The sequence below is a fragment of the Magallana gigas genome, chromosome 2 (assembly GCF_963853765.1).
Source record: "Magallana gigas chromosome 2, xbMagGiga1.1, whole genome shotgun sequence".
NCBI classification, from domain to species: Eukaryota; Metazoa; Mollusca; class Bivalvia; order Ostreida; family Ostreidae; genus Magallana; species Magallana gigas.
Window position 1 is genome coordinate 40,156,342 of NC_088854.1, and position 26,717 is coordinate 40,183,058.

General features: G+C 33.5%; 3 protein-coding genes across 6 annotated transcripts in view; 2 read left to right on the forward strand and 1 right to left on the reverse strand.

The window, feature by feature from the left end:
• On the forward strand, positions 1-8,158 carry LOC136269437 (uncharacterized). 4 transcript variants are annotated; one of them, XR_010711134.1, is made up of 5 exons: positions 1-864; positions 1,817-2,191; positions 2,285-2,926; positions 6,946-7,091; positions 8,022-8,158. XR_010711134.1 is itself a non-coding variant. In XM_066076589.1 (4 exons), exons 2-4 carry the CDS (start codon positions 1,891-1,893, stop codon positions 7,038-7,040), a joined length of 1,038 nt encoding a protein of 345 aa, XP_065932661.1. In that variant the 5' UTR covers positions 4-881; positions 1,817-1,890; the 3' UTR covers positions 7,041-7,643. The 4 variants fall into 4 exon arrangements, 3 of the variants coding, with proteins under 3 accessions (XP_065932661.1, XP_065932659.1, XP_034300302.2); XM_066076589.1 differs by lacking the exon at positions 8,022-8,158 and having other exon boundaries at positions 4-881; positions 6,946-7,643; XM_066076587.1 differs by lacking the exon at positions 8,022-8,158 and having other exon boundaries at positions 4-864; positions 6,946-7,643.
• LOC105325094 (uncharacterized) lies at positions 8,043-10,603 on the forward strand. The gene is made up of 3 exons (XM_066076590.1): positions 8,043-8,186; positions 8,569-8,746; positions 8,861-10,603. The coding sequence occupies exons 2-3, from the start codon at positions 8,683-8,685 to the stop codon at positions 9,805-9,807; spliced, it is 1,011 nt and encodes a 336-aa protein (XP_065932662.1). The 5' UTR covers positions 8,043-8,186; positions 8,569-8,682; the 3' UTR covers positions 9,808-10,603.
• The window catches only part of LOC105325093 (sushi, von Willebrand factor type A, EGF and pentraxin domain-containing protein 1), a 25,577-nt gene continuing 9,249 nt past the window's right edge, over positions 10,390-26,717 (reverse strand). The window contains exons 6-26 of the mRNA XM_066076585.1: positions 26,511-26,690; positions 24,305-24,562; positions 23,817-24,014; positions 22,930-23,133; positions 22,371-22,552; positions 21,718-21,949; positions 19,887-19,925; positions 19,082-19,243; positions 18,704-18,865; positions 18,151-18,349; positions 17,889-18,022; positions 17,338-17,511; positions 16,340-16,570; positions 16,058-16,228; positions 15,443-15,649; positions 14,927-15,202; positions 14,563-14,745; positions 14,064-14,219; positions 13,880-13,906; positions 13,634-13,733; positions 10,390-11,477 (exon numbers count right to left, since the gene is read on the reverse strand). Coding sequence (XP_065932657.1) covers positions 11,342-11,477; positions 13,634-13,733; positions 13,880-13,906; positions 14,064-14,219; positions 14,563-14,745; positions 14,927-15,202; positions 15,443-15,649; positions 16,058-16,228; positions 16,340-16,570; positions 17,338-17,511; positions 17,889-18,022; positions 18,151-18,349; positions 18,704-18,865; positions 19,082-19,243; positions 19,887-19,925; positions 21,718-21,949; positions 22,371-22,552; positions 22,930-23,133; positions 23,817-24,014; positions 24,305-24,562; positions 26,511-26,690 — 3,611 coding nt within the window. The 3' untranslated portion in view covers positions 10,390-11,341. The remainder of the gene's footprint in view (positions 11,478-13,633; positions 13,734-13,879; positions 13,907-14,063; positions 14,220-14,562; positions 14,746-14,926; positions 15,203-15,442; positions 15,650-16,057; positions 16,229-16,339; positions 16,571-17,337; positions 17,512-17,888; positions 18,023-18,150; positions 18,350-18,703; positions 18,866-19,081; positions 19,244-19,886; positions 19,926-21,717; positions 21,950-22,370; positions 22,553-22,929; positions 23,134-23,816; positions 24,015-24,304; positions 24,563-26,510; positions 26,691-26,717) is intronic.

Consider the following 26,717-nt stretch of genomic DNA (forward strand, 5'->3'; position numbering starts at 1 on the left):
AGAGAGAGAGAGAGAGAGAGAGAGAGAGAGAGAGAGAGAGAGAGAGATTTTTGTTTGTAAACAAGTCTTGTTGTTATGCAGTATTGCGCACTATACTTTGTATCAATTTACGCACATTGCATGCATGCGTTTTTAAAGTGTTCAATTGAAAATCAATTATATAATAGTAGGTAACTTTATGCCAAATAATTCATAAAATGGTCGAAAAAAATATCATAAAGAAATCAATTATTCACTAGTAAGTAATTTTTATTCCCAATAGTTAAACAATTTGTCGTTCAATAATATCATGATAAGAATATATATTATCACGGCCGAATTCCTTATGCAGAAGCCTAGAGATGAAGATTTATGATAATGACAACATCCACGAGATCTTTTAAACATAAATGTCAGAATTCAGTAAAACACATGCGATCTTTGCATTAGTACTTCCATACATGCATGTGGTCTTACATAACCCCTCTCTCAAAGATCACTGCCTCCTTGACAACAAACTCATTACCAGAGGCTTTTCGTTTCGATTTTCCATGTACATTAAAGAGAAATTAGAACCAAAAACTGCCTTATCAGGACAGATACGCAATGAAGTAACATTAAGAACAAAACTATGATGACATTTTTTCATTAAAAGACGAAGCCGTTGGTGTTTTTTTTTTTTTACCTTGCATCATAGAATGTCATTAAAACTTGATAATCCCCTGCTTTGAAAAAAAAGAATCGACCGCAAACTGAACATTTAATCAATAGGTTTACTATAAACAAAGATTTCTACTTCACAGTGTCACCATCGATACATTTCATTCTAGATATGGAGCAGGTGACTTGGATTTTAACAGAACAAGAACTGTCGAAGTGAAAGAAGTGAGTACAAGCAAAACGTTAGTAGATTTCGTCAACTTTTGGCTAAAAATCATTTTTTGTTCAATTTTACTGCGGTAAGTTAATGTACCGAACATAGAATTTAAATTTTTTGCTTCACCAGTCAAAAGTAAATGTTGCTTCTCCTGACAGTTTTCTATAATATAATGTGGTGAACTTTTTTGCTTAAAAATCATTCTTTTTGAAAACAAAAAATATTTTTGAGCAGTGAATCTGATGTTTGCGCTGCATCATAAAAAAAGGAAAAGTATATAAACGCTTACCATTATTACATGTGGTAAAGTTAAAGTTACATTTTTTTGTCATTTATACTGAAAGAAAGAAGTAAACCTCTATCATACTTAAAAATGAAAGAGGTAAGCGCTGACTTTTCTTATACTTTTCTAGAACAAATATTTCTAAATGCCAGTTGTTAAAACCATGCCAACGTATACATACTTAACCACTTAACCGAAAGTTTTGTGTTTACCCCTGCATTATTAACTGCGTTTGTAAACTTATATGCCAATGAAATTCAATTAGAAACTGTATCTCGACAATACGACTCAAGTAACTGTAGTTAACGGACATTGATCAGCCTACAATGTATATTACATAAGTACTGCGCCATGTTTACACTTGCATTATTAATTGCGTTTGTAAATTCATATACTCAATATTGAAAATATGAAGCTTATCTAGCTACGCCATTGCAGTAAACGGGCATTTATCAGCCTACAATACGCTCAAGTGATTTTCGGGTTTGTGACTTTTTAATTCATTCGATTCACATCGCTTGATTTGTAGACCCCTAAATCTACTAAACACATACAAAAGAAACAATTTTCTTTTCATAGTTAAGCAGGTCATCACAATAGAAGCCGATTATCAAAATCGATGTCTTTTTCTCTACTTCCATCGATTTTTACGCCTTGCAATGTCTTTTTTTCTACAGACTTATGGCAAACAGAATGGAGAGGTAAACGTATCTGAGCTTGGGAATCTGCTGAGTTTTAAACCTATCAATAAATGATGCACGATCTGCAACCAGGAAAAGCCTTCCTCTACTGGATACCGACTCTCGCCATATTTCTGATTATGACAATTTTTCTGATTCTTTCCTTTTTGAGATACCGTTTGAAGAAAGAACGAGGTAGACAGTGCCAGAGGGATTATTTGGAGCTAGCTTTCGCCACAAAGCGCCCGCGCATTGGCGCCCTTAGCTGCCACACTCATGGTCACCATTGGACAGAGTTAATGCAGAGCTTTTCAGTCAATCAGATAAGAAACATAATGAGAGAGTATCATGCTGATCATCAACAGCATTTTGGTAAGACATATGCAATTTCCTTAAAAAGAATACTCGTTTTCTTGAATAAATTTTCTGTAGACTTTGATATATTAAAAGAGTTTTACATTTTAGAAACCGTTGAAGAGGAAAGCGATAGAAATTCAGCAGGATATGAAAACGATGTATTCTACTCTCCAGCCAAATATGACATTACGCCAGCGCATTTGGACAACGATAGATATTATGACCAATTGTCCAAAAACTTGCAAAAAGATAAATCTCAACATTATATGGGGCATAACGAAATCTCTTCTAGTGAAGAAATTGCAAAAGAAAATAACCCAACACAGGGAAATCCTTACTACGATCAAAGTTTTTCTGTTGCTAACGAAAAACCGAGAACAAGTGAGAAGAGACACAAAAAGCACAAGAAAAAGAAGATACTCAGTTTTGATACGCGGAGAGACAAAGAGAATGATGCTGGTTTGAAGGAGTTAAAGATTCCAAATTCAACCATTAGATCGCCATTATCTTTGAGTCCAGTTCATTTTAATACGAACCAAGGAACAGGAAATCCGGCGTTTACTGTAGATATTGACTGTCTGTCGGATAGTAAACCACACGAAGGAACACTTATTACCCACGGAATCAACCTAAGCCATTCGGCCGGTAAAATCGACAATCAAAATTTACCGTCAGCAAATCAGTATTACAGTTGTGCTAGGAAGCCGCTTTATGATGAAAACGAAACACAGCCGGTTAAAGCCAAATCAGGTACGTTTGACATTGTATTTTGATCATGACTTATATTAAAACAACCAGTATTTCACTTAACGGCACTGTATATGAGCGCTTGTTTTCCCTGGTTCACTTTGATGGGAAAAAACCTTAAAAGATTAATTATTTGATTCACCTGTCATTTGTATTATTAGGTGCTGTAATATATTTCACTGTTATATATTAAGTCAACATAAATATATTGCATCTATTTATATATAACCATTATGCATGCAAAAACTTGTTTTTTTTTAAATTCTTCTGAAGAAGGCAATATACGTTTTGTAACTTGTGCCTAATACCATTGTTTAAATCAAACACATTGAAAGTTCTTATTTTCGTTTTTTTCAAAATCTCTTTATAATTAAAGATCATACATATTAACCACATTTTCGCAAAGTTTTGTGATACGTGAAAAAAAATCAACCCCGAATATTGAACATTTTTAAAATCTTTGAATAGTATTCCCAGGTCAGAAAATAAAGTGCACGTGGGTTCCAAGCAGAAATATTATTATTAACGATACAGGAATATTTCCTATGAACTAAGTCAGATTTTAAGGCACCGTTACAATTATTAAGTTTCACACAAAGTAAGGAACGAAACACGTGATACTTTTCTATCCTTAGTATTTTATTGACACGTACAGTTCAATGTCTTTAAAATAAAATTATCATTGGATTATATTCGTTATACCCCGCGGACAATCAAGTTGTATTTCTCGATTAATATATTACCATCGATTTTATGTAAATTAAAAATGAATTAATATATATTTCAATTTCAGTCAAATTAAGGTAAAAATATAAAACTAACAGAAAATCTGAATTTATAATGTATCTGATAAAAGAGTGAATAGGAGTTGGGTTTTTTTTCAAAGCCTGTTCAATTCTTTCACATTAGAGAAAATATTGATTGGGGCTATTATAATAGTCTAGATACTAGGGTATAGAATGGTTTGAAAGGAGTTTGCGTTACTAGTTTGTTTGATCAACTTTCATGCACTCAGAACTAAAGCAAATATCAAATTTTCTATCGAAAACATTAATTTTCAAAACATTTAAATACCTATATATACATGTACATAAACATGCAATGAATTCGATGATATTTACATAAGTTCGTTTATTCCAATAACAGTATCACGAGAGAACATATATAGGCATTGTGCCTGCTGTTCGATCCGATTCAATGTATAATATACTTATACTTCAATAAAATACTTATTAAATTAGAAATATTAATCACATGTATTTATTACTGAACTATTTTTTTTACTCTTAAAGGTGTGTATTTTTTTTTTATTAGCAAGACCATATTTTAGGAATTCAAACATAGCTGAAATACACTTATACATGTGATGTCATATGGTCGATATCAATATGCGTTTAGCATCAAATCTAATTTTTGCAAAAAAATGCCAATTGTTTGTACAAGTATATATAGAAATCATTATTCAAAGAATATTTGATTAAATGTTTAGAGAATGCCAACTATAGGAAGAATTCAATTTAGATTAGCTGCACTGTTTTGAAGAGCATTTTAATACAATTTAAATAAAAGAAGTTAAGTGTAATTTTACTTATGCCCTTTTTATTAGGTTTGTCTATATCAGCAAAAGATATCATTACTTGAGCATTCATCAGATGAATGTCAAATTTGGTTACTCAACTTTTTAAAAAGAAAGTGAGCGCACAAGATTGTAAGTTTGCAGGAATCCTCGACACGAATCAATTGGGATTTAAATGTCTATAACCTCGAAAGGCTATGTACAGGTTTCAACAAAAATATATTATGTTGAGAGTCGAAGTACATGGCTATTCCGGTTATTAAAAAACTCACAAAGCTTTCAAAAAATGGCAATGAGAGGTAAACCGATAACTAGTTGGAAGTGTTAATGAAAACATTATTTAATGAAGTTATATTGTGTTATCCTAAAAAACCAGTAATAAGAAAAGAATTTTTTATAGTGTTCATACAGCAGATCTATAGGCTAAATCAATAAAAACAAATTAAAATATACCGGTATATTATAATTCAACATCATGTTATGATAACATACATTTAAAACAAAAAAGTTTAATTTTTTTAAAAAGACCACCAGTTGGATTTGAACCCAAAACACTGAATGTATGTATTCACTGAATCCAGGACGAAACCACTGAGCCACGGAGACTTGTCAATATATGCTCTGTAAAGTACTGTTTGAAACACCACTGTCATATCAATGGACTTTGTTTTTTATCCTTCAAAAAATAATTTGAAAAGTACATAATTAGTCATCTCTGGGTCATCTCTCCATCTTTTTTTAAAATGCGACATTTTTAATGTTGAAATATGTTATCTTTACACGTTTCAAATTTGTGGAGAGAAGACCCAGAGACAACAAAGTCATTTAAAAACAGTTGTAAATAAGTAGGATTTTGCATGAATTGCATCGTGTTGCTATATTTAGACCCATATTATAATAAAACCTTTTGCATTTCAAATATTTTTCCACTCATTCCACATCCAACATCAACCAAATAACGGTTATAATTCGAAAAATATTCAAAATTAATTGATGAAATTTTCACTCTCCTTGTGCGCCCAGATTCCTGCCGAATCTACATCTTAAGCGCCCACATTCTTTGTCAGCATTAGTAAATAGCACAGATATACGAAAGCCGAGAAGGATCATTCGAGATTCGAGATTCAAAATACGAGATTCGAAATTCGAATCTTGAATCTCGTATTTCGAATCTCGTATTTTGAATCTCGAATCTCGAATGATCCTTCTCGGCTTTCGTACAGATATGCAGAAAAGGTTTCTTTTATTCTTAAATTATGCTAACCCCTTACATTCTTTACGCGGTTTTTGGATCCTCATTCTTAAAGGCAAACGTGTTCGAAATTTGAATGAAATATACCTATTGCAAAATGGGAGGAAAATATTGCTATCAAAAGTTTGAGAGACGGAATCATCTAATTCCACGTGTCCTATGTTCATGGCATTTGAAGCTCGTTCTGTGGGCATAATTTCCGTTGAATAATAATAAAGAATAGCTACATAGTTAATTATTCATTTTTTGTGGAAAAAAAATACTGTATACTGTTATTTCAAAATGTAACTAACGATCGATCTTGATGACTGTTCAGTCATACGGGAAAAAACGAGAAGAAATTTTTTGGTCGCGAGAATGACTTTTTTACGATTATTTATTCATTTTGGAAGTTAGTAGTAAAGAAGACTGTGAAAATGTTCAATGAATTAATCATACTGCCAACTTTTATAAATAAGATAAATGCACGTGTCAGTTGACCATGATAACTGATCATGAGAGAATCCATACAAAGCTTCAAGTGACGTGTTAATTGTAAATCAAGGCGGCGCATTGATATCGATTTAACGTTTAATTAGAGAAAAAAAATATTGATTTTCTTCACGTTACTATGGTAGCTATCTCAAAACAGCAAATTGGGCGGAAAAGGGGTTCATAGATTGATATCGTTTACAAGAGAAAAGCCCCAAGAATTGTTCAATTATGTTATAAATGATGGTCACAAAATAATTTACAAGGTAGTCAACTGTGAAATTTGTTGCGTTCGCTTTCTCACAAAAATCATATAATTTGAATAAATAAATCAGTTTGAAACTCGCTTCCATGTTTTATCTATAACTTCAGTTGAGTGCTTTTTTTTCAATTTTTAAACCTCGCACTCGTAAATCCATCAGTAAATGTGTTATTTGATTGAGTTTTGAAGTTCATCTTGTTTGTCTTTCTAAATGAAACATCCAGTACATATTCTTTTATCTTTTGATCTTCATTAGTTCCTATTATCGTGTCAATATCCTTACATGATTGTTACATTAGACATGGAGCCATTCCTGCACGGTTTTTCGCAATACTTACATAAAAAGATAATGAACAGATGATTACAGAAACGTGTCATTTTTTTCTCTAGATTCTAGATAGATCTTAGGTATTAGTAAATCTAAGTGGGTTTTTTTACCAGCCATTATTTTTTTTTCACAGACCTAGGCGACCGATGGAGGAGTTTGCCTGAGCGGCCCCATCAGGAGAGGCTGTTTTGGTTGTCAACGTGCGATGTACCACAGACGCCTATCTGATGCCGCCATAAGGACAACTATCCGTCCGTAATCTTATAGATGTATATAAATGTCTGTGATGCCTGCATATGTGATATAATTGATGTCATTCTTATTGACTTATGCAAAACAAGTATAAGCTTTTATCGTATGAAAAAAATATATCATATTTATCATACTGTTTTACATCGTATGTACATGTATTTATCATGTTGCCATGTCTACCCTTTGTATACATATATGGTTACATATTGACTCATATTGTTTTTTTAAAAAGTGTATTATTGATTAAAAGTAAACACTATCTTCCATAAAAGTTTAATAAACACACCGCTATATTTTGAAATTAAAAAAAATAAAATTAATAATGCATGTTTTATCGACTTGTCAATCAATGCACAGTTTATTTTGCCGCCCATATTACAATGTATGTGTTTATCAATTGTAAATATAAACGCCAAGGCGTTAAAAAAAACAACGGAGAAAGAGAAATAACTACGTTTATGAACTGAGGCAAGGCTATCAGTATCAAATACTATACCGAAGAAAAATTAAGGCGTCCTATATGCTCTGCGTAGATTAGAAGGCCCAGAATAGGGTTTTTAAACTAGACCTTAATAAAACGTAATGTACGGAGTAGATTTAATTAATAAAACATATGTTTCTTTAAGTTTCTAAAAACTGAAATATTTAGATTGACGTTAAAAATAAAAAGTCGATATATCGGCATTTAGGCATTATTAATTATTTTTTATGAACATACGGCAGTATTGACATGGAGTAATCTTTCATTGTTACACACCTGTTGCATCAGAACAGCTACAGTAATTGATTTCTTTTTCTAACAATCGAATAAACCGGTAAATATACCAACCGGACAGTCAAATACGAAGCCACTCCGCATAGTTTCGGAAAAAAGATAATTCTTATGTAAGAGTGAGAAAATTCGGAGAATTTTAAACCGGCGTGCTCTACCTGTAATGCAGTTATTTTTATCTACAGGTAAAGCGATCGCGCAGGGCTTGTATATTTATTTCCCTCATTGACATTAGTCATAAAACGAACAAGCAGTAAAGGGGTTAATCAAGGACAGAACAATCAACGTTGTCTGATAGTAGCACATCTTCATACCTGTCAAAACGCAGGTGAGAAGGAAATACACGCAAGGTGAGAGGAAAAACCTTATTTATTATTTCTTCTTAAAGATTGATAGTGGTTCTAATACCTCTTCTGCATGATTGAAAATCAATATGCTTCAACTATTTACCGATGAATCATTAAGCAAATCAATACGTCAAAAAATATACTTAGACATGAAATGTTTGATGAACGAGAGAGTTGATTTGCTTACCATATGTGAAGCTTATTAAATTAACTCATAAAGATTTCTGACGAAAAAAAGAAGAAGAAAATTTTAAGAAGAACATGTACAAATATTGTGAACTACGTAAACAAAATTTACGGTTATGAGATCAAAGATATTGATGATTTCATACCGTACATAATGCACATGTCATTATTCACGTACGTGTATTTTATCTTTATGCAGTGTCCCACAGATAAAAGATTTATCGATATATGTGTGTTGTTAACATGGCCTGAACCGTCTTGTATAGCGAACAACTACACAAACCACATAACATGGTGACATAATTCCTCTGGAATGAAGTCAACCTGTGTCCTGATGCTTGTCTCGCTCTTTCAAATGTTCAAGACGCATACCTCAGGTATGTCCACTGTTTTTGGTTTAAATTTCTAGTTTTTTTTTTATCAAAAGAAATTGAAAGTATTGTCAAGTGTTGACAAGTTGTTTGTTTAGCAACGATTTATTTTCTTTCCAGTATCTACTGCAGAGTCCTTGTGCGATTTACTGCAATGTCAACACTCGTGTCCATGCATGATCATAAACGAGCTCTCCAGTAATGGGAGTTACATTGAGAGAGCAAAATGTCTGTGCATCGGAAGTTACGTAGGAAAAAACTGCGAGGGCAAATTGTCCATTTCAGAACCCCAGGCCAAGACAACTTCTGTCTCTTTTAATGTTCAAATCAGTTCTTCGATGCCTATTTCAGACCCAGTGCAATATGTTCCCGAGGACATCACAGTTCATTACTGGCAAAACTATAGTCAACTCACGTGTAGTATTTTCACCGGGAAAATGGGTAAACTCTTAACCATTCAAAACCTACTCCCAGAAACATTATACACGCTCTGTGTGGTGAATGGAAACGTGAACTATTGCAACCTTCATGATGAACAACTCAATTCCTCCCTAAGTTGTATAGAAATTTCCACACCTCTAAGTGATTCTGAGGAAATGAATAATGATAAAGAAGAGGATTGGATACTTCCTGTGATAGTCGTGTGTAGTGTGATGGTCATACTCTCAAGTGTCTGTCTGTGTTCTGTAGCTAACTGTAGAAAGCGGAGCAAAGTTCATCTTAAGAACAGAGACTCAAAGGGGCAGCAACAATGTCTTTCTGCAGAGCTTGACTTATTTCTGCCCCAGAATCGTATGGAAGAATATGTGCCAAATGTGTCCGATGTCCATGAAAGGAATATGAACATACACTCGACTTTCCCGAGATCTGTGCCAGTGGTTCGTCCCCCTAATATTCCGGGACGCCCCCCTCACAAGATGAGTCAACAAAGCATGGGGTATTCGTCATTTACATTAAGGAACTCGAAATCCCTCTCCCTAAATACAGTATTAGAGTGCAGTGGGGAGGAGTGCCCCAGAGATAACAAGATAGATAATTTAATCTCATCTAATAAAGAACACACATAGCCATGAATTGAATCATTACCACGGAATTGATTTTTTATTTTACATAAATTTGACTAACTTTTGCAGTAAATTTTGCTCAATTTTTTTAGTGCCTGAACTCTTCAAAATTTAAAACTCATACGATTGACAAGTACAATTAGATCTATTACAGATTTATTGATCGTGTTCAGAAAATGTTGTTGCGCAAACCCCAGAATTTTTAATTTAAATAAGGGCATCAAATATTTACTGTCTTCATACATGCTGTGTACATGTTTAACCACGACACACCCCTAAGGACTATGGTCGTAACCAGATCTTTAATAATCTTTGATAATCGTATTCCGGGCCAGAATTCACCAGTGTGTTTACGTCATATGCGGTTTTTGGAGCTCTTATTCTTTTGCTGATGAAATATTTATAAGTATTTATAAATGTTACTCTCCATTTACAATCAAAATGGCATTGTAGTTTCCCAATTCACCGAATGAATTTTATAATGGGTCTTTCAGTCGTTAAACAAGCTACCATTTCGTTGTTAATAATAAATCATATCCTCGTTATATACATTGCGAGGTATTTAAAAAAACCTGAAAGTAAATATTACTTTTTAAATATTTATTAGTGTAGTATGACAAACAAACAATACATCCGTGAAAAGTTTCCTTCTTAAATGCGGAAAAAATATCCAACTAAAATGTAAAACAGACATTTGATAAAAACCAGTCGCGGATTAGAAATCAGTCGATAAACAAACCTTAAAAAACTTTAAACAAGGCGGTTCAATGGGCGTTAGCTCGTTTACCTCTCCTTAAAAGAGAAACACTGTATTATTTTAGTGAATGGATTTGGATAAGATTTCAAACAAAAAAGAATTTAAGACGAAACCAATTAACCAGGTTTTGGTTTCAACATGGAGCACACCCTTTTAAATGGAGATAATTGTTATGATTTGCGACATAGCTGATGACTTAAGATAAAGTTCTCTCGGTTCTTTTCTTTGCCCATCTGTTGTAACAACAGTTGAGGATAGTGAAAAGTTTTTTATCTTTTGAAAATAACCTTGGAAGTACTTCATGTATTATTCACCAATTCCAAAGTTAAATAATACATATTCAATACACTAGAATGAGCCATTTAAAAATAACCATATAATCAACAAAATCAGGAAATGGTCTATACTGTATCGCATGCACTGGATATAAGCTGAGTTTTTATACAGCTTAAAATTAATAAAGAATTACCACAAACAAACCATTATCACAAACGTGTAAAAACATAATTATACAACAAGTTATGTAATCATTAAATGCTCAATGTACATTATATATAACGCGTGGCACAAAAACAACTTTCCAAAGTTCCATTTCACATGATGGATAATCTTGCAGAAATTAAAATTATTTAAAAAACAAACAAACGAAAAACTGAGCATGCAAACAATGACGTCACAAGACAAGATCCGGCCAACGTGTCAGCATCGGATCTGATTTTATACACTGACGTTTGAGAGCTGAATCTTCAAAATGCTGTTGGCGTCGGAGCCGGGGACCGTTTAGGTGAGAGGGACGCCATTATCGTCCAGGCGTCTGATGGTACACAGACTGACAACGTTGGCATCTTCTTCTTGGAAGTTAAAGGCATCCGGCTGGCAGTCCTTCTTCTGGAGTTTCACAGCACCTTCTCCGAGCCTAGTAAAATATGGCGTTTTTAATTTTTTTTATTAGTTATTAATCAATCAATTAAGATGATTATTTTTTTTATACATAATGTTAAAATAAATTTACGATGAATTTAAGACTTTATATTAAACTTAGGTCGAAACGAAAATGTACGACTTAATCAGCGTCAGGTTTAAGGTAGCAAGGGACAGTTTCGAATAAAGTACCCGGTCAATATTTTTGTAAAATTGAGAGTTGCTGTGCTTGAAGGCTTATGAGTGTTGCTAAAATTCATGAAATGATTTTTAGGCGGAAGCGCCTATTGCAATTGCTTTCATGACCTTATACGTCATAGGTCAAATTCCTGCCCTTTTTCATGGTAAACTATCGGATGTTATTTAAACTAAGGGCACACAACTCTATACCCCCCCCCCCCCCCACTGTTCGACCCCCGTTTAAACATCGTTTCTGATAATAGAACTGTGGTATGTCTCTAAATTTTTACTTCATCGTATTTAATTATCCATTGAAAATGCCTATAGCAAAGATAACAAGTGGTAGATTTACGTTTTTGATAGTACAGGAACGAACGATAACTCTTGCGATGGTATGCGACATAAACATAGGATAAGCACGGAGTCTGATGCCTGTAGAAGAAATTCCGAGGGAAAAATAGTTCAATTTGAAATTGCGTGTTTATGAGTACAGAACGAAAAATTGATAAGGAAACAGGTAATGAATGCTTTTTAAAAAAAACAAGGGTGTGTATAAATCTATTTAAAAAAGATTATTAGAATGATACAATGCCTATAAATTATTTATAAACATACCAACGTTTCGCGTAGTAATCTCAGACAATACTGCATTACGTTATGCAGTGTAAAAGTTTTGTCAACAAACCCACGTTGAGAACAACTAGTGACTGTCCATCTTCGACATACGTAAGGTAAGTTAGGTAATTAATGTGTTATTGCTCATTGTATAAACGTTTGCCTCATCATTTTAGATTTTCATGTTACAATAAGCTTGATCGAGGAGCTGGTACATTCTTAATCCGAAATTCCTCTGACTCTAATTCCCGCTTGTATATTGTGACGTGCGGAGGAGACATGTCTCAATATAAAAGCGGGGGTTAGAATCAGAGAAATCTCAGATAACTACATAAATTTTATGAAAGAATTTATTTTGTTTGTGTTAGGCATTCATCGATAATTCTCTAATGACGGTCTTTGTTATGAATACTGTACAAGGCGAGGCCTACAGGATATCTTTAAAGATTAAAATTTAGCACAATGGAATCGCATATAAAGGAAGATAACATTTCCTTTTTTTAAACCTTTAATATTTTGTGACATCTTTGCAGATCTATATGTTCATATGGTGATTTTATAATTTGTTACGAACTGCACTGTATGATATAGGGTTTATTCATTTTGCTTACAAAAAATTACAATATTCAGCTTGGTTTAAAAATGACTCATGAATAATGCAAATGAATTTTCTCTAAAATATCTCAAATATAGCTTTTAAGTATCAAACTAATTCTTAAAAAGAAAATAGTTATAATAACACTATGACATTGACAACTTGCAATCATGCTTCCGCCTATCAGTACTTTCAGTACTTTGATTAATGATTATCATTAGTTAGAGGGGTGTCTGTTGTTGAAATTGATATGCAATATGTAGGCCCCTTATGTAAGGTACATGAGAATCAGAAGTAAAATGCGAAACCTGCGGCTATGACTGTTGTGCTGACTTTACACAGTGAAATTGCAAGTTACAGACGGGAGGTAAAATAACACGAAAAGTAGGTGGATGGGACATTGAAAACTATACACCGGTAAGTTTGTGACAAGTGATAGTGCAACATGCACGCGGTACGGAAGGTCAACCCTCTGCAGGGAATTAGCTGGGGGAGGTCTAAAAAGCTGAAAAATCATGAAAAATTAGCAAAATATGAAAGGGTCAAAATCTCATAAAAACCAGTATGTAGAGAATTTTACAGGTTTTGATTAGTAATTTTCTTTAGAAATTGGTGATTAGCCTTATAAAGAGTGAATTAAAGGTATTTGTGCTGAATGGGAACTGAGGAAATTCTAGTTACAAAGTTCCGAAGACATGCATCCCTTGGCTACAATGAATTGTATAAAAAAAACTGTCCCCTGCCACCTAAGGTAAACTTACTTCAGCTCCAGTTTTCTGACTTTGAAGATGACAGCTGTCATTATGGCTACAACCACTACAAGGGTCGCTATACTCGTTCCTATTCCAGTGTATAACTCACCTTCAAAAGATCAAAACAGTGAGAATCATTCCAAACCTTTACAGAAATCGATATTTGAAATAATATTTAGTTCTTATCAAAATAGTGGCTGAACAAATATTGTGACAAATAATTTACAATAAATGCATATAAAGAATTTGACTTACTGTTATCTTCTTCCAGTATCATTTTCACTGAAAGATAAATGTACATGTATCTGTAAGAAATACGTATAAAAAATCCCAACAAATTATTCATAGAATACATACAGACTCTCTCTCTCTCTCTCTCTCTCTCTCTCTCTCTCTCTCTCAGAATTTTATTAAAAATGTATATGTAAAAATTCCTTACCCGAGCAACTTTCTGCCCCCCTGGACGCTCGGCCGGGCGTTGTCGTCCCGGGGGGACACTGTTTACACCCTGTCTGTCCCAGCTCGTCTTGGTAAAATCCGTACTCGCATTTTCTACACAGTCCATCCAAGAAAAAGTTCCCCACTCCACACGGAACTAAAATTATATTGCTGCATGATATTTTGATTTTACACTTTAAGTGGTTTTTTTTTTACAAAAAGAATAATTGTACTCAAAGTGTACATTTTACAATACCAGTATACGGTATTAAAACTTACTTCACGATAAGCGTAAATTCATTTTAAGCATGCACCTGCACATGTAAGAAGAATATTCGTTCGATTTATATCTGTTGGTGCCTTAGAGGTGTACTTAGATGTTTTATGTTTGAAAGTATTTCTTCTTCAGATCTAGTATCTAAACATCTGAAATAAATCTACAAATCTAAGAGTATCCGTCTGAAAACCTTTAAAAGGGGTTTGGATGGTGAGTTACCTACCACAGCTGATCCCTGAGCTGACGTATCCAGGATCACACTGCACCTCCCCACTGGCACTCGTCTGATTGGAGTCGATTTCATACATAGTGTTGCTAACGTTGACGGCGAGTTTGGATCTGGAAGCCGGTTCTTCAAAACTTGTTATGGCCTCTATTAGTTCTTCTGCACAAACTTCGGAGCCCACTAAGAAACATATTGAAAAGCATAATTATTAATTTGTCAAACATCAACTGTTAATTAACGCTAAATAAATGCCAACAATAATTATGGTTAAATGTTTGGCGATTGTTGGTGTGGTGGGTTTTGTCTTTAGAGAAAATCTATGAATTAAATCTATAAGTAATATCAATGTTCGGTAACGTACGTGTCATCGCTGAGCAAGAGAATTTGACCTGAAATCCAGCAGCCATCTTGGATGGGTCAGGAGATCTTTTCTTTCTAGTTGGTTCTTTGCCGCAATTAAGAATGACGAAGTCAGTAGTATTGCACGTCATTTTCTGTCTACAAGGCAATTCCTCGAGGAACAATTCGACGTTCAAATCTATCTTAGCATTGATAATGTCATTATTTTCTTCGTCACAGTATAGATCCTCGTACAGGGCTCTGAAGTTGGCCGAAAGCTCTCTGCTTTCCTGTACAGCTGAGATTTAAAAAATTACATAATTGTACATGTTTTAACAATTCTTTTAAAAAAATCTATAAAAATGTATTGAATTATTACTACCCACAACCTTTTTGAAATTTTTATTTCTTTATTTTCATTTTTTGGGGGGTACAATTTTCATGATTTTTTTTTTTAATTCTGGGCTATTTAAATCTGCCCCTTTTTAATGAAATATCAATTCAATTCAAGAGTTAACTTTCTTTGAAATCAACATACGGTTACACGTCGGTAGGTCTCCGTTTGGATTGTCATCAGAATTGAAGTCCCACAGGAAGAGCGTAGTTGGTCCACATTCATAGTAAGGTTTAACGCCCCTATCGAAACTAAAACCGCTATTACATGCGATTGTACAGTTGAATCCGGTGTGTGGGCTACCAGTACAATTTAAAGTACCATTATCGGGAGCCTCAGGAACGCTACATACTGAAAAATTGAAGTTAAATAAATTAAATTTTAGATATTGGATATTGCATTTTGAATGAATTCTTACGCAGTAAATATTCTTATAGAAATTTAAAAATGAACAATCTGTTTTAACTACTATGCAAGGTATTTTTAATAATTCAACAAAGTACTGAAGAGTCAATCTACTTAATAAAGCAGGTTTTGTTATTTCGATTTATTTATCATTATTTGTTCAATTTTTGTCATGCAGATAAGTGTAAAGGATTGAACTAGCTCTTAATGGCTTTCAAAGAACAAACACACTACTTCTGCATTGATAGCTTGTATGATTTATACGATAGAAAAATATCGAGAAATTTTCTTCGCGAAACATTGCGCTGCAATATTAATACTAAATGTAGTTCCAACCTTGGAATTCAAACCAACCTGGGCATTCTTTGACATTGCAGTGGGTTACTTCCGTGTGGTTGCCAGTGCAAAATTTCCCGCCGTTATATGGGGCAGGATTGGTGCAATATCTCTTTCTAGATTTTGTCCCGTTGCCGCATGTTTCAGAGCATTGCGACCACTCGTCCCATTTACTCCAATTACCATGTACTGCAACCCAAAAAGCAAAGCAAAAATCTTGTACTAATTATAGAAACCAAGCAGTTGTGTTTTTTTTTTACAAGTTATATACATGTGTGATATGTTTGTTAATGTGCTCACAGAAAAGCGTTTCACATAAATCCCCTTTGTAGTTTGGAGGGCAAATACACGAATATTCGTTGATGCCATCCACGCACGTGCTGTTGTTCTGACATATGCTGGTCAGGCAGTCGTCTATATTCTCCTCACAATAGGTCCCTCGGTATCCCAGATTGCATTCGCATGTGACGCCACCAAGTTCGTTATTACACGTGTTATTTCCGCATGGATGCTCATCACACTCATTTATATCTGAATAAATGAAAATGATCCTATGACAATGCATGTACTGATTCCTCTTGATTATATAGCGGACTTCATTTGTCCCATATTGGCGTATACGCCGAGATGCGCCGTTCAGATGACCGGCGTATAACGGCAAATTGGCAAATGAAGTAAACCGGTGTAAAACAAAAATGGAGGAACATGTTATAGTTACAACTGTTGAAATAACCATGGTAACAGCTACGACAAGTCCAATATACACTCATGTTTTCTTTATCAGCTTTGCTAGAATTCTTACATAAATTGAAATAAGAGTAAATAACTATTGATATGATTTTATTATAAGTACCAAGAAATACATTTTATTTTATCTTTTTGAAAGGGGGGGGGGGTGTATTTTTTTCACAAAAATTCAAAGGTAATTTAAACTGATAGTGAAGCTAATGTATGCATTCTGCATACATTACATACATTACATCTTTTTTCGCATGTAAGCAAAGATGTGAGTAGAGAGGAATTAAACGTTACTTTATAACTTTATGACTGAAGATTTGCTTAGTCATTATGATTGCATTCAATCAATAACCATGCCGATTTATAAACAAATATCTAATTTTTTTTTATCTTATTACATTGCTTAATCAAAAGCTTCCGCCAAACTTGAAAAAAAAACCGGGGAATTCCAGACCGGTTATACAAATCAATGTTTATATCTTTAAGTCTGACGATTTTTTGGTGTTTACTTAAATATGAATAATTGTATTAATTTTCAGACAAATGGTTAACATTGTTACCGTCACACATGCTGGGTATCTGTACCCAACTCCCATCCAGGTGAGCATTTTCCCACTGTTTCCACGGGAAGACGTCCCCTGACTCGTTGATGACGCAGCGGTTAGACTCATTACGTAATTTCTCTTCGTCATAACTTGCAGACCAAATGTTAAACTGAGATACTACCAGGGGACCTATTTGAATTGTATTTAAATCAACACAGATACCTTTATTATCTTTAAAAAAAGAAGAATGTAAATGATTTGTAACTAGATATGATCGACACAGTTGTTTCTTTAGATAGCAAATGATAACCATTATGTTTATTGAGTCGTCGTTATTTGTAGCATATAATTATATAAAAATTAAGTCTTGATTTCCATTTTCTCACAGGGTGTCGTATTTAGTTCAGATGATTTAAGAAAATAATCTGTAAGTTTACAAATGTACATGATGTTGCATATTTCATTTACTTTAAAAAAAAAACCCAACATTTTCAATGTTTATCATAAGCGAATATTGTAAACTTCAAAACACTGATAATATACCGAATTAGATATAATAATTCTACCTTGTATTGTGATTGTAAAAGTGCTATTTTCGTTCACTCCCAAACGTTTGAACTTCTGTATGTCTATAGAGCGCACAACGAATGTCCATTCTTTTTCATCGATTAATATCCTACCAATTTCATCATTTTCCGGACTGAAATGAAATTTTTGTTATGTTGACTCTTTTTAAAAACCGCTTTAAGATAAATATACATTAACTGCAAATTGGTTTTTCATAAATCAAGATACCTTGTTTTTGAATATAAATAAAATGTGACTTACTCAGTATTATTCGTTGGTTCGATTGGAAGCGATTCTGAAACATTGCCGTTTATACGGAAGAACAAAGTCGGTGATGTGGAATTAAAAGATACGGGGAACCGAACCCAAGAACTTAAGACAATTCTAGAAGTGTTTTGCCAGTTCAGTTCAATATCAGAAACCGCCTTTGACTCCGAGGAACTCAAGAAAATGTCGAAATCTGTACAAAAAACAGAAGGAATGGTTGTCGCTGAGCGTTTTAGTAAATAAAAGCAAACAAAAAAACGTTATTTGTTTATATTTTTCTTACTTGTGAAAACTAATGCTATGAACTCAAACTATACTAGATCTGACATCGTCATACTTAATAGAGAACAGTGAAAACAACATGTATGTGAGAACTACAAAACTATACATTTGTACCATATCTAATCCTTTTCCAGAATTTTTTCTTTACACCATTTATCACTAATAACTACATTAAATTTTTATTTATCTAAATCCAAATTCAAGATGTAAAAAGGAGTAATGAGAAGGGTTTACTTGGTTAATTCAATAAGAACTGGTTTCTTACATGAACAATCGGTGATATTACTTCTACCCTGAGTCAATGTTGTTTGCGATATAGGGCAAGCGGCACACACAGTTGAGCCGATGTCTTCACCATATGAACCCAGGGGACAGGGCGAGCAGGGGGTCACACCTGTCACCGACCACTGTCCTCTCGGACATGCCTCTAAAATATCAAATACGTGTGAAATCCAGTTAAAAGAAAAATATCGTTTTGTGTGTATATACTTATGATATTAAATATTATGACGGATATACCTCTACATTAAAACTTATTGTTTTTAACTTGTTTACATTACTGGTATACAGCTGTTTAGGGGTTTTAAGAGAGAGAGAGAGAGAGAGAGAGAGAGAGATTTTATTAAAATTTTGACATGAATACCTAAACATTCACTCTCGGATTTAGCCCCCCTCTGTGCAGTGGTTTTCCCTTCGGGACACATTAGACAGTAGGGCTGTCCCTCGGACGGTTGGTACTGGCCTTTGGGACACTGGGGACAGGATTGAAGGGTGGTGCTGTAATGTGTTCCCGCTGAGCATTCAACTGAGGTGAAAAAAAATATGCAATAAATAATTTTCTCCAGATATGTTGAAGTTCTTTATCTAAAAAATAGGCAATAGAATCATCGTGAAACGTCCTGTTGTACTGAACACTTAACGATATTATAATTCATCTGTATCAAACAAGATAGGAAGTGGCGTAGTCCTGAAAGGACGAAATGATGAACAATCCAATATTACAATGCAATATCAGTTATGACGTTAACTATCTTTGGTTACAATTTCAATCAACTACAATTGAAACTATTTTATTAAGTGTATACTAGTACATTTACGATGATAGATCGGAGAATTTTGTTCGCTAAAGACTACTTCAAAGTAACTTCTGAAATTTTAAAATCAACTTTAATAAAAACTTCTGATTCGAAGGATATCAGGCCTTGAAAACTGTGTCAATCTGAAAGAGTTGTTTAATGAGAGTAACTTATCAAGAGGAACATCTCTAACACACACAGTAATAGGGTACAAAAGTTCTCCTCTTTGGAATATAATTAGGCTTTTATGAACGAGGAAGTGTTTTTTCTACAAGAGATCGGTTTACCAATTAAAATAGCATGAGTACATGCATGTCAGATATCACATCACACGGTTCTCATTTCTACTTCAAACTTCAATTAGACTCTTACCGCAAGAGGAAGTTTTGTAAGATGCAAAAGTGTTGTTAGGTACAGAAGCCTGTTAGTGCCACATAAGATATATAAAAAGAAAAGTTTATATAAGAAAAACTCATTGTATATATAAAAACACACACATATATATAAGATAAAATCGAATATATAAATATAAGCAGCTATATATAGAAATAAGCAGCTATATATATAAAGGAATTGCCAATATATGTAAAGAATTGTGTATATATATAAAGCTAGGTCGTGTATATATAAACAGTACTGTGATATATAAAAGCAACAGTGATAAATATATAAAGCGAAAATTTTCCACTGAGTGACCTTCACTGAGTTCAGCCCAGCGTCTGAATGATAAACCCCGCCTACGGAGGAGAGGATCAGCAATATTATGCTCCCAGTGATTAGTTTGAACGATATAATTAATGTTACATTACATGATTCCGCAGGGATTTGGGAAAAGTCAGTGGCAGATTTAAAGGGAGGGCATCCAGCACCCCTACCTAAATTTTCAAATTTAAGATCTTTTTTTGTCAAGTTTTCTTTTCTGTTTGTCGTGTTTACTGTTGTAAATAACCGATGATATATTTTGTCAGATTTGCAAAACAGTTGTCTAGAACATTAATTTTACTTCATTCCACTTCGATGAACATGAAAATGTTATTTTCTAAATTATTTTACAAATAATTAAGTAAGGAATTATCATTTCTTTGACAAAATGGCTCGAGGCAAACACAATATAAACTAATTTAATGTTCATAAATTTATAACATTATTAACAAAAGAACCAACATTTGATTGAAACTGACCAATAAAAACAAATATGTAAACTATATAAAAAGACTTGAGCTTTGAAGAATTTCAAAATCTGTATCTTGCTTGTAACTTAGTTTTTTTTACTTTCAAATTTTGACTTAGCATTAAAAATACCCATATCAACCATTCTAAACACAACAATAATGAGATTAAACTCCCCCCCCCCCCTCGCGCAAATAAAATCCAGCCTCAAGGAGTTTGTATAAAGCATTGATACAGTGGCGTCAGAAGGTATTTCATATTGGGACGGCGAATTTGATCGATAAAGGAGGGAGGGGGGGGGGGCGGATTTGGCTTGAAATAAAGATACTTTACGATGTATACAGTTATCCTTAACTTAATAAATTATATTGTCACTTATTTGATAGCATTATAAGAAACAAAGAAAAATTGTACTTAATATTAGTTTATTTAGTTTGAGGACATGAAATGTGTATCAAGATAACGCAACTCACATTTATATTAGAGAAGTTAAAATATGCATGTACGAGCAACAATTTTGATTCAACTTATCAGTCTCTGTTGCACATCAAAAACGTCCAAAAATGGGTATCCATGAATCCCGCGTTGACACTAATTTGTTTGTTCATTTGCTTACAACTTTTCAAAAAACATTCTTTAAAATTAAGTGGACCAGTCGGTTAGCTGTTGAATCTTAAACTGCCTGCCTCGGGAGCATAATATTGCTGATCCTCTCCTCCGTAGGCGGGGTTTATCATTCAGACGCTGGACTAAACTCAGTGAAGGTCACTCAGTGGAAAATTTTCGCTTTATATATTTATCACTGTTGCTTTTATATATCACAGTACTGTTTATATATACACGACCTAGCTTTATATATATACACAATTCTTTATATATATTGGCAATTCCTTTATATATAAAGCTGCTTATTTCTATATATTCGATTTTATCTTATATATATGTGTGTGTTTTTATATATACAATGAGTTTTTCTTATATAGACTTTTCTTTTTATATATCTTGTGTGGCACTAACAGGCTTCCGTAGTTAGGACACTGGAAAACAACCTTCTCTGCAGCCATATCAGTGGCTATCAAAGTCACGTTGCCGTCAAGAACTATCGCGAGAGTTCCATTTTCTGTCTCGTTCGTTAGAACTCCAAGCATTTCATCCTGAATGTCTTCAAATCCTTGCTCTGTTTGAGACCCGTCGGCTTCTATAACAAATTCTACTTCAATTTTCATTTCGGCTGATCTTTTCCTCGTCACTGCGCCACATATTACCTACAAACCATGTACCAAGCAAAAAAGGTTAATAAAGCTTTTGAAAAAACAATTAGTTAAACATAGTATAAATAATATAAGCTTTGATATAAGTAAATTTGGACCTCTTAATATAGAAAATAGCCTAAATAACGTTTTAAAAAATTATCAAAATATAATCGTTGTGACAAAGAGATGGAAATTTACATTCTTTTGTCGCAGGCAAAATAGTCTTATTAACAATTGTAACAAGTATTTTAATCAAAATGTAAATAATACAAATCTTACAGGCTTTCTAACAAATCAAAAATAAGACTTTTCTACGTTTCTAAGATCGAAGTGAGACCGCCATATATATAGAGCATTATATCAAATATAAAATGTAAGTAAAGATATATCAACTAATTTATAATACCGTTTGTTATATCAAGTATAACATTACCTTGACATTTCCCATTTTACATTGGCTTTTGTATTTCTCACAAGCTGCTTTGAAACTGGAATTTGACAGAGAATCGATATAATTCTTTTGAATTTGTTCTTGAACCTTTGGATCCATACAATTCCCATCAAAATAAAATGAAGATGACATCTTGAATACTGCAGTGTTGACTTGGTATGTTTCTGCAATTATTTTAAAAATATGAGAGAGAGAGAAAGAGAGAGAGAGAGAGAGAGAGGGGGATAACAGAGGAAAAGAAAATGACTGTAATGTGTCTATAATCTTAGAAAAACAAAAGTTACAACGCAAAAGGTCCATCACTAAAAAGAACACTCGTGGAAATGAAATCATCACAAACAAAGTACTTATAAAGATAAAATGCGCATTTCATGTAAGAGTTGTAACCTTTTGAAAAATATAAATATTTAATTTCACTTTTAAGTATCTAATCGGGAAGCAATATACTTTTTAAGGTTAAAACTTGATGTTGGCTTCCTGACACGCAAGTGTTTAATAATGCACTTGTCAGTTACTGGCCTTCCGTGCGCTTAAAACCTACTTGAGCAGTCTGGAATAGGGAGAGCCGTTTCGGGCTCCCATTTTCCACTGTCTCCACAAACCAGCATTTCATAGAACGGGTAGCCAGGCTTGAAGTCGTAGTCTTTGTGACACTGGACCTGACAAAATTTCCCATCTAACCAGGTATCGCAGGCTACGGCGCCATTTTTTGGTGGATCCGGGTCGTTGACACAACGTCTATGAACTATTATATATTAGAACAATTCCAAAATGAAAAGAAGATGCTAGTTTTTGTTGTTGTTTTAAAATGAAATAAAAATAATTTTTAAATCGAAATTTCCAAATTTGTTTTTTTTTTTAAATTTTCACTTTTCATTTATTTATCTTACATTCCATATAACAAAAATAATAATACAAAATATATAAAACCAAAACTTTTTTAAAATCCAAGAAGTTTTACTTTTCTTTATTTTTACATGAAATATTGGGAATACATTAAGATTTATTTTGGTATAACCCAAAATAAATCTTAATGTATTCCCAATATTTCATGTAAAAATAAAGAAAAGTAAAACTTCTTGGATTTTAAAAAAGTTTTGGTTTTATATATTTTGTATTATTCACATGTTCTAGCTAGTTTTTTCTTATGTTTACCAAATTGTATAACTTTATTAGAACTATTTTAAGATGTGATTCAGAAATAAAAAAAAATTAAAATCACAGTATCTAAGGTTATGACTGGCATAGACAGTGTAGTATAAGCTGGTTAGCAATACAAATGAACACCAATCTATTCAATGAGAAACATACTTTTTAGTTGATAAATTATTCAAAGTAGAATATAATGAAAAATCAAGATAAGTTTTGTAAGAAATTAAAAATAACAAGACAACATAGCGAATTGCGCAAGTCTACTATAGTTTGTACCTTCGCAGTATGGGTGCTTGTCTTTAAAGTCCCAGATTGCGAAATCTCCATCTTTGCTCTTTCCGCAGGTTGTTATATTTTGACCAATTAATTCCGACCCAATTTTGCACGAGAAGGAACACTCTCCGCCATTCTGGAATCCGCCCGGGCATGTCACCGATAAGAAGTTATTGTTATACAGACTAGGACAGGTTAAAACTGAAAAAAAATACGATGTTTAGATCGTTTTTATGATTTCGGTTTTTGCAAAGTTAATTCATTGTAAAATTGTAAGTTTATTGACAAAAACAGGGAACAAGGAAGCTTCATGTAGCTGTTTTATTATACATGTACCTTATTATAAACAACCCTGATGTCTAAAATGGATGTTCTATTTAGTTTAATAAATTGTAAGATAATTATGACAAGAAAAACAATTAAATTGTTTTCCGTAAGTATGCAAAGCGATAAGCTAAACTGATAAATATTCATGTTGAATTTAGACACACCTTTCATTGATAGTTCTACTTTGCATGGTCTAGCCTTGTTTCCAGCTTTATCTTGGGCAGTATAGCTGACTTGGTATGTGCCAGCTTCGATGCTATCCCCTGGAGTAATATTTCCAATTCTTGTCCATTTTATATCTGTGTCTGCGTTATCTATTACTTTACCAGGTTCTGTCCAAAATATTTTCCCCCACTTCGAATTCGGTTCTGTGACAGCTTTTCCATACAGAGTGCAGTTTAGTATCATTGGTTTTATTATATCTGACATAAAAATTAAGACATACATGTAGTCAATTATGTAAATATATGAAACAAAATTAAAGACTCCCGAAATACATTGATTGGCAAAACTGTAAATCAAAGCATTTATAAAAGCAACGTTTAAGGTTGATTTCAAACAACTTTGAATTTTACATCAAATCTCAAAACCCATCTTATTGAATTGCTCATTTATCATTTACATATTTATTACAAATATGTGTAAGCATAGTTAGTCCTTAACAGATACAAACAGTGCAATAACACGTGTTTTGACGCTTGTTTCAAGGGAATTCAGATTTGTCTCAAACTTTACGCAGTTATCAATTTTACGTGAATTTATAAACATCGGGATCGTACATTCAAATGCACAATTCTGACTGACTCATGCCCATTAGTTGATGTTAGGTAAGGGAATTCCAGCATCGCCGTTTTTGTTTCCAAATCGGCAGGCAACAACTGTACAACTTTCAATCACACTAGGGTCATACGAGTATATTACTATGTACTTGTAAGCAAATAATAAACAGTTAAAAAGGTCGCATGACATGTTTTTAATTTGCAAATTTATTAAGTCTACCACGCAATTTACACACAAATGTTGTTTTGGGTGAGTGGGAATTCACATGACTGAACTAAAGATCCCAACAAACACAGAACGCGTCCTATCCTGCATAAATCGAAACTTGCATTATTGCGTGGACCCTGAGGTCCACGCAGAAAATATATAAGCGAGGTTCAACCGGATGCTATGGGGAAAATTCAGCCTGCGCATGCGCTAGCCTGGTTCTTGTGCGTAATGGGTAGCTCAGGGAACCAGGCTCGCACACGTTTATCTGAATCGGGATCGGGATTCCGTGCCATTTGCACACATAAGTTCAAAGGCGCTGTAATTGTAAAGTTGTAGGTAAACAGTACAGAAACAAAGTATTCCTTTTAAAGAAATGATTGGCATGTGATATGAACTATCAGTATTATGAAATAAGTTAATGTTATTCCGAAACTACATCATGCATCAAATAGCATATGATAATTTATGTTTTTTTGTTTTCCGAATACACATGTAACTTAACTTTACTTTTATAGTAGGCGAGCCTAGAGAACTTCCCGATTAAATTTTGTTATAAAAGCATTTAAGTTTGATTGAATAATTATGTCACTGTATCAAAGTTTAAATCTCAAGAAAAAATGCATCAAAATATGAAATTTTTAATTTACACAAAGCTGTCACTGCATAGTTAACAAAGTAGTGCGAATCGTAATGTGTGCGCAAATAGTAAAATTCCCCGAATGCCTGATACTATTCATGCAAACTTCATTCATAGATAGATAATTATTTTAGATTGATGAACCCTTTAAGTTCTGAGATAAAAAGTCAGGGTCATACATACATGTATACGTAATACAACGTACAAACGTCGGTGGATTCTCTGATAATCTTAAGGCTTTCACGTTTTCGTTGGAAACACATGCAAATGGTCCACGTATTGTAGTCCTTTTTTAAAGGACAGCAACTTGTTTTACTATAAATCAACAAGAACTTGATGTTTGCATTGCTTAGACAGGTGTTTTGAGTTGAAGAAACACAAATTAATAAGACATAAAGCTGATGCATGAATAATAAAAAGTTACGCAGCTGGCTTTGCCAAAATAAGAATCAGACAAAATATCAATAAAGAGCTAAACATTGCGAACACTAAGCTGATAAAACAATTTTTGATAATGAAATTAAGTAACCATTTTATTCAATCCTCTTTGTTTAAATCCAATGACAAATAGTAAATAATTAATATTGATAAAAATGAATATGTTTTACCTAGTAATGGCTAGTATATATGTGTATTGGTAAAACCACCACTTATCCCAAAAAAAACTACTGGTCCAAAATAAAAATGAAATAAAATAAAATGAAATATACACTGGGTAATTTATATCTGATCATAAAGGTTACCTATACAGTTTGGGAATGTTCCTGTCCATTTTCCGTTTCCTTGACAAATTATAACCCGACTTTTACCAGGTTGAATATCATATCCAGCAGGGCAGATCCGGTAACACTGACTTCCAAACTCCGACCCTTTAGTGCATCTGTACTCCCATGTATCCGAGCCAAGTGGGGGACAGAAGGTGACTGAAATACCGTGCGTAAATTTTTACG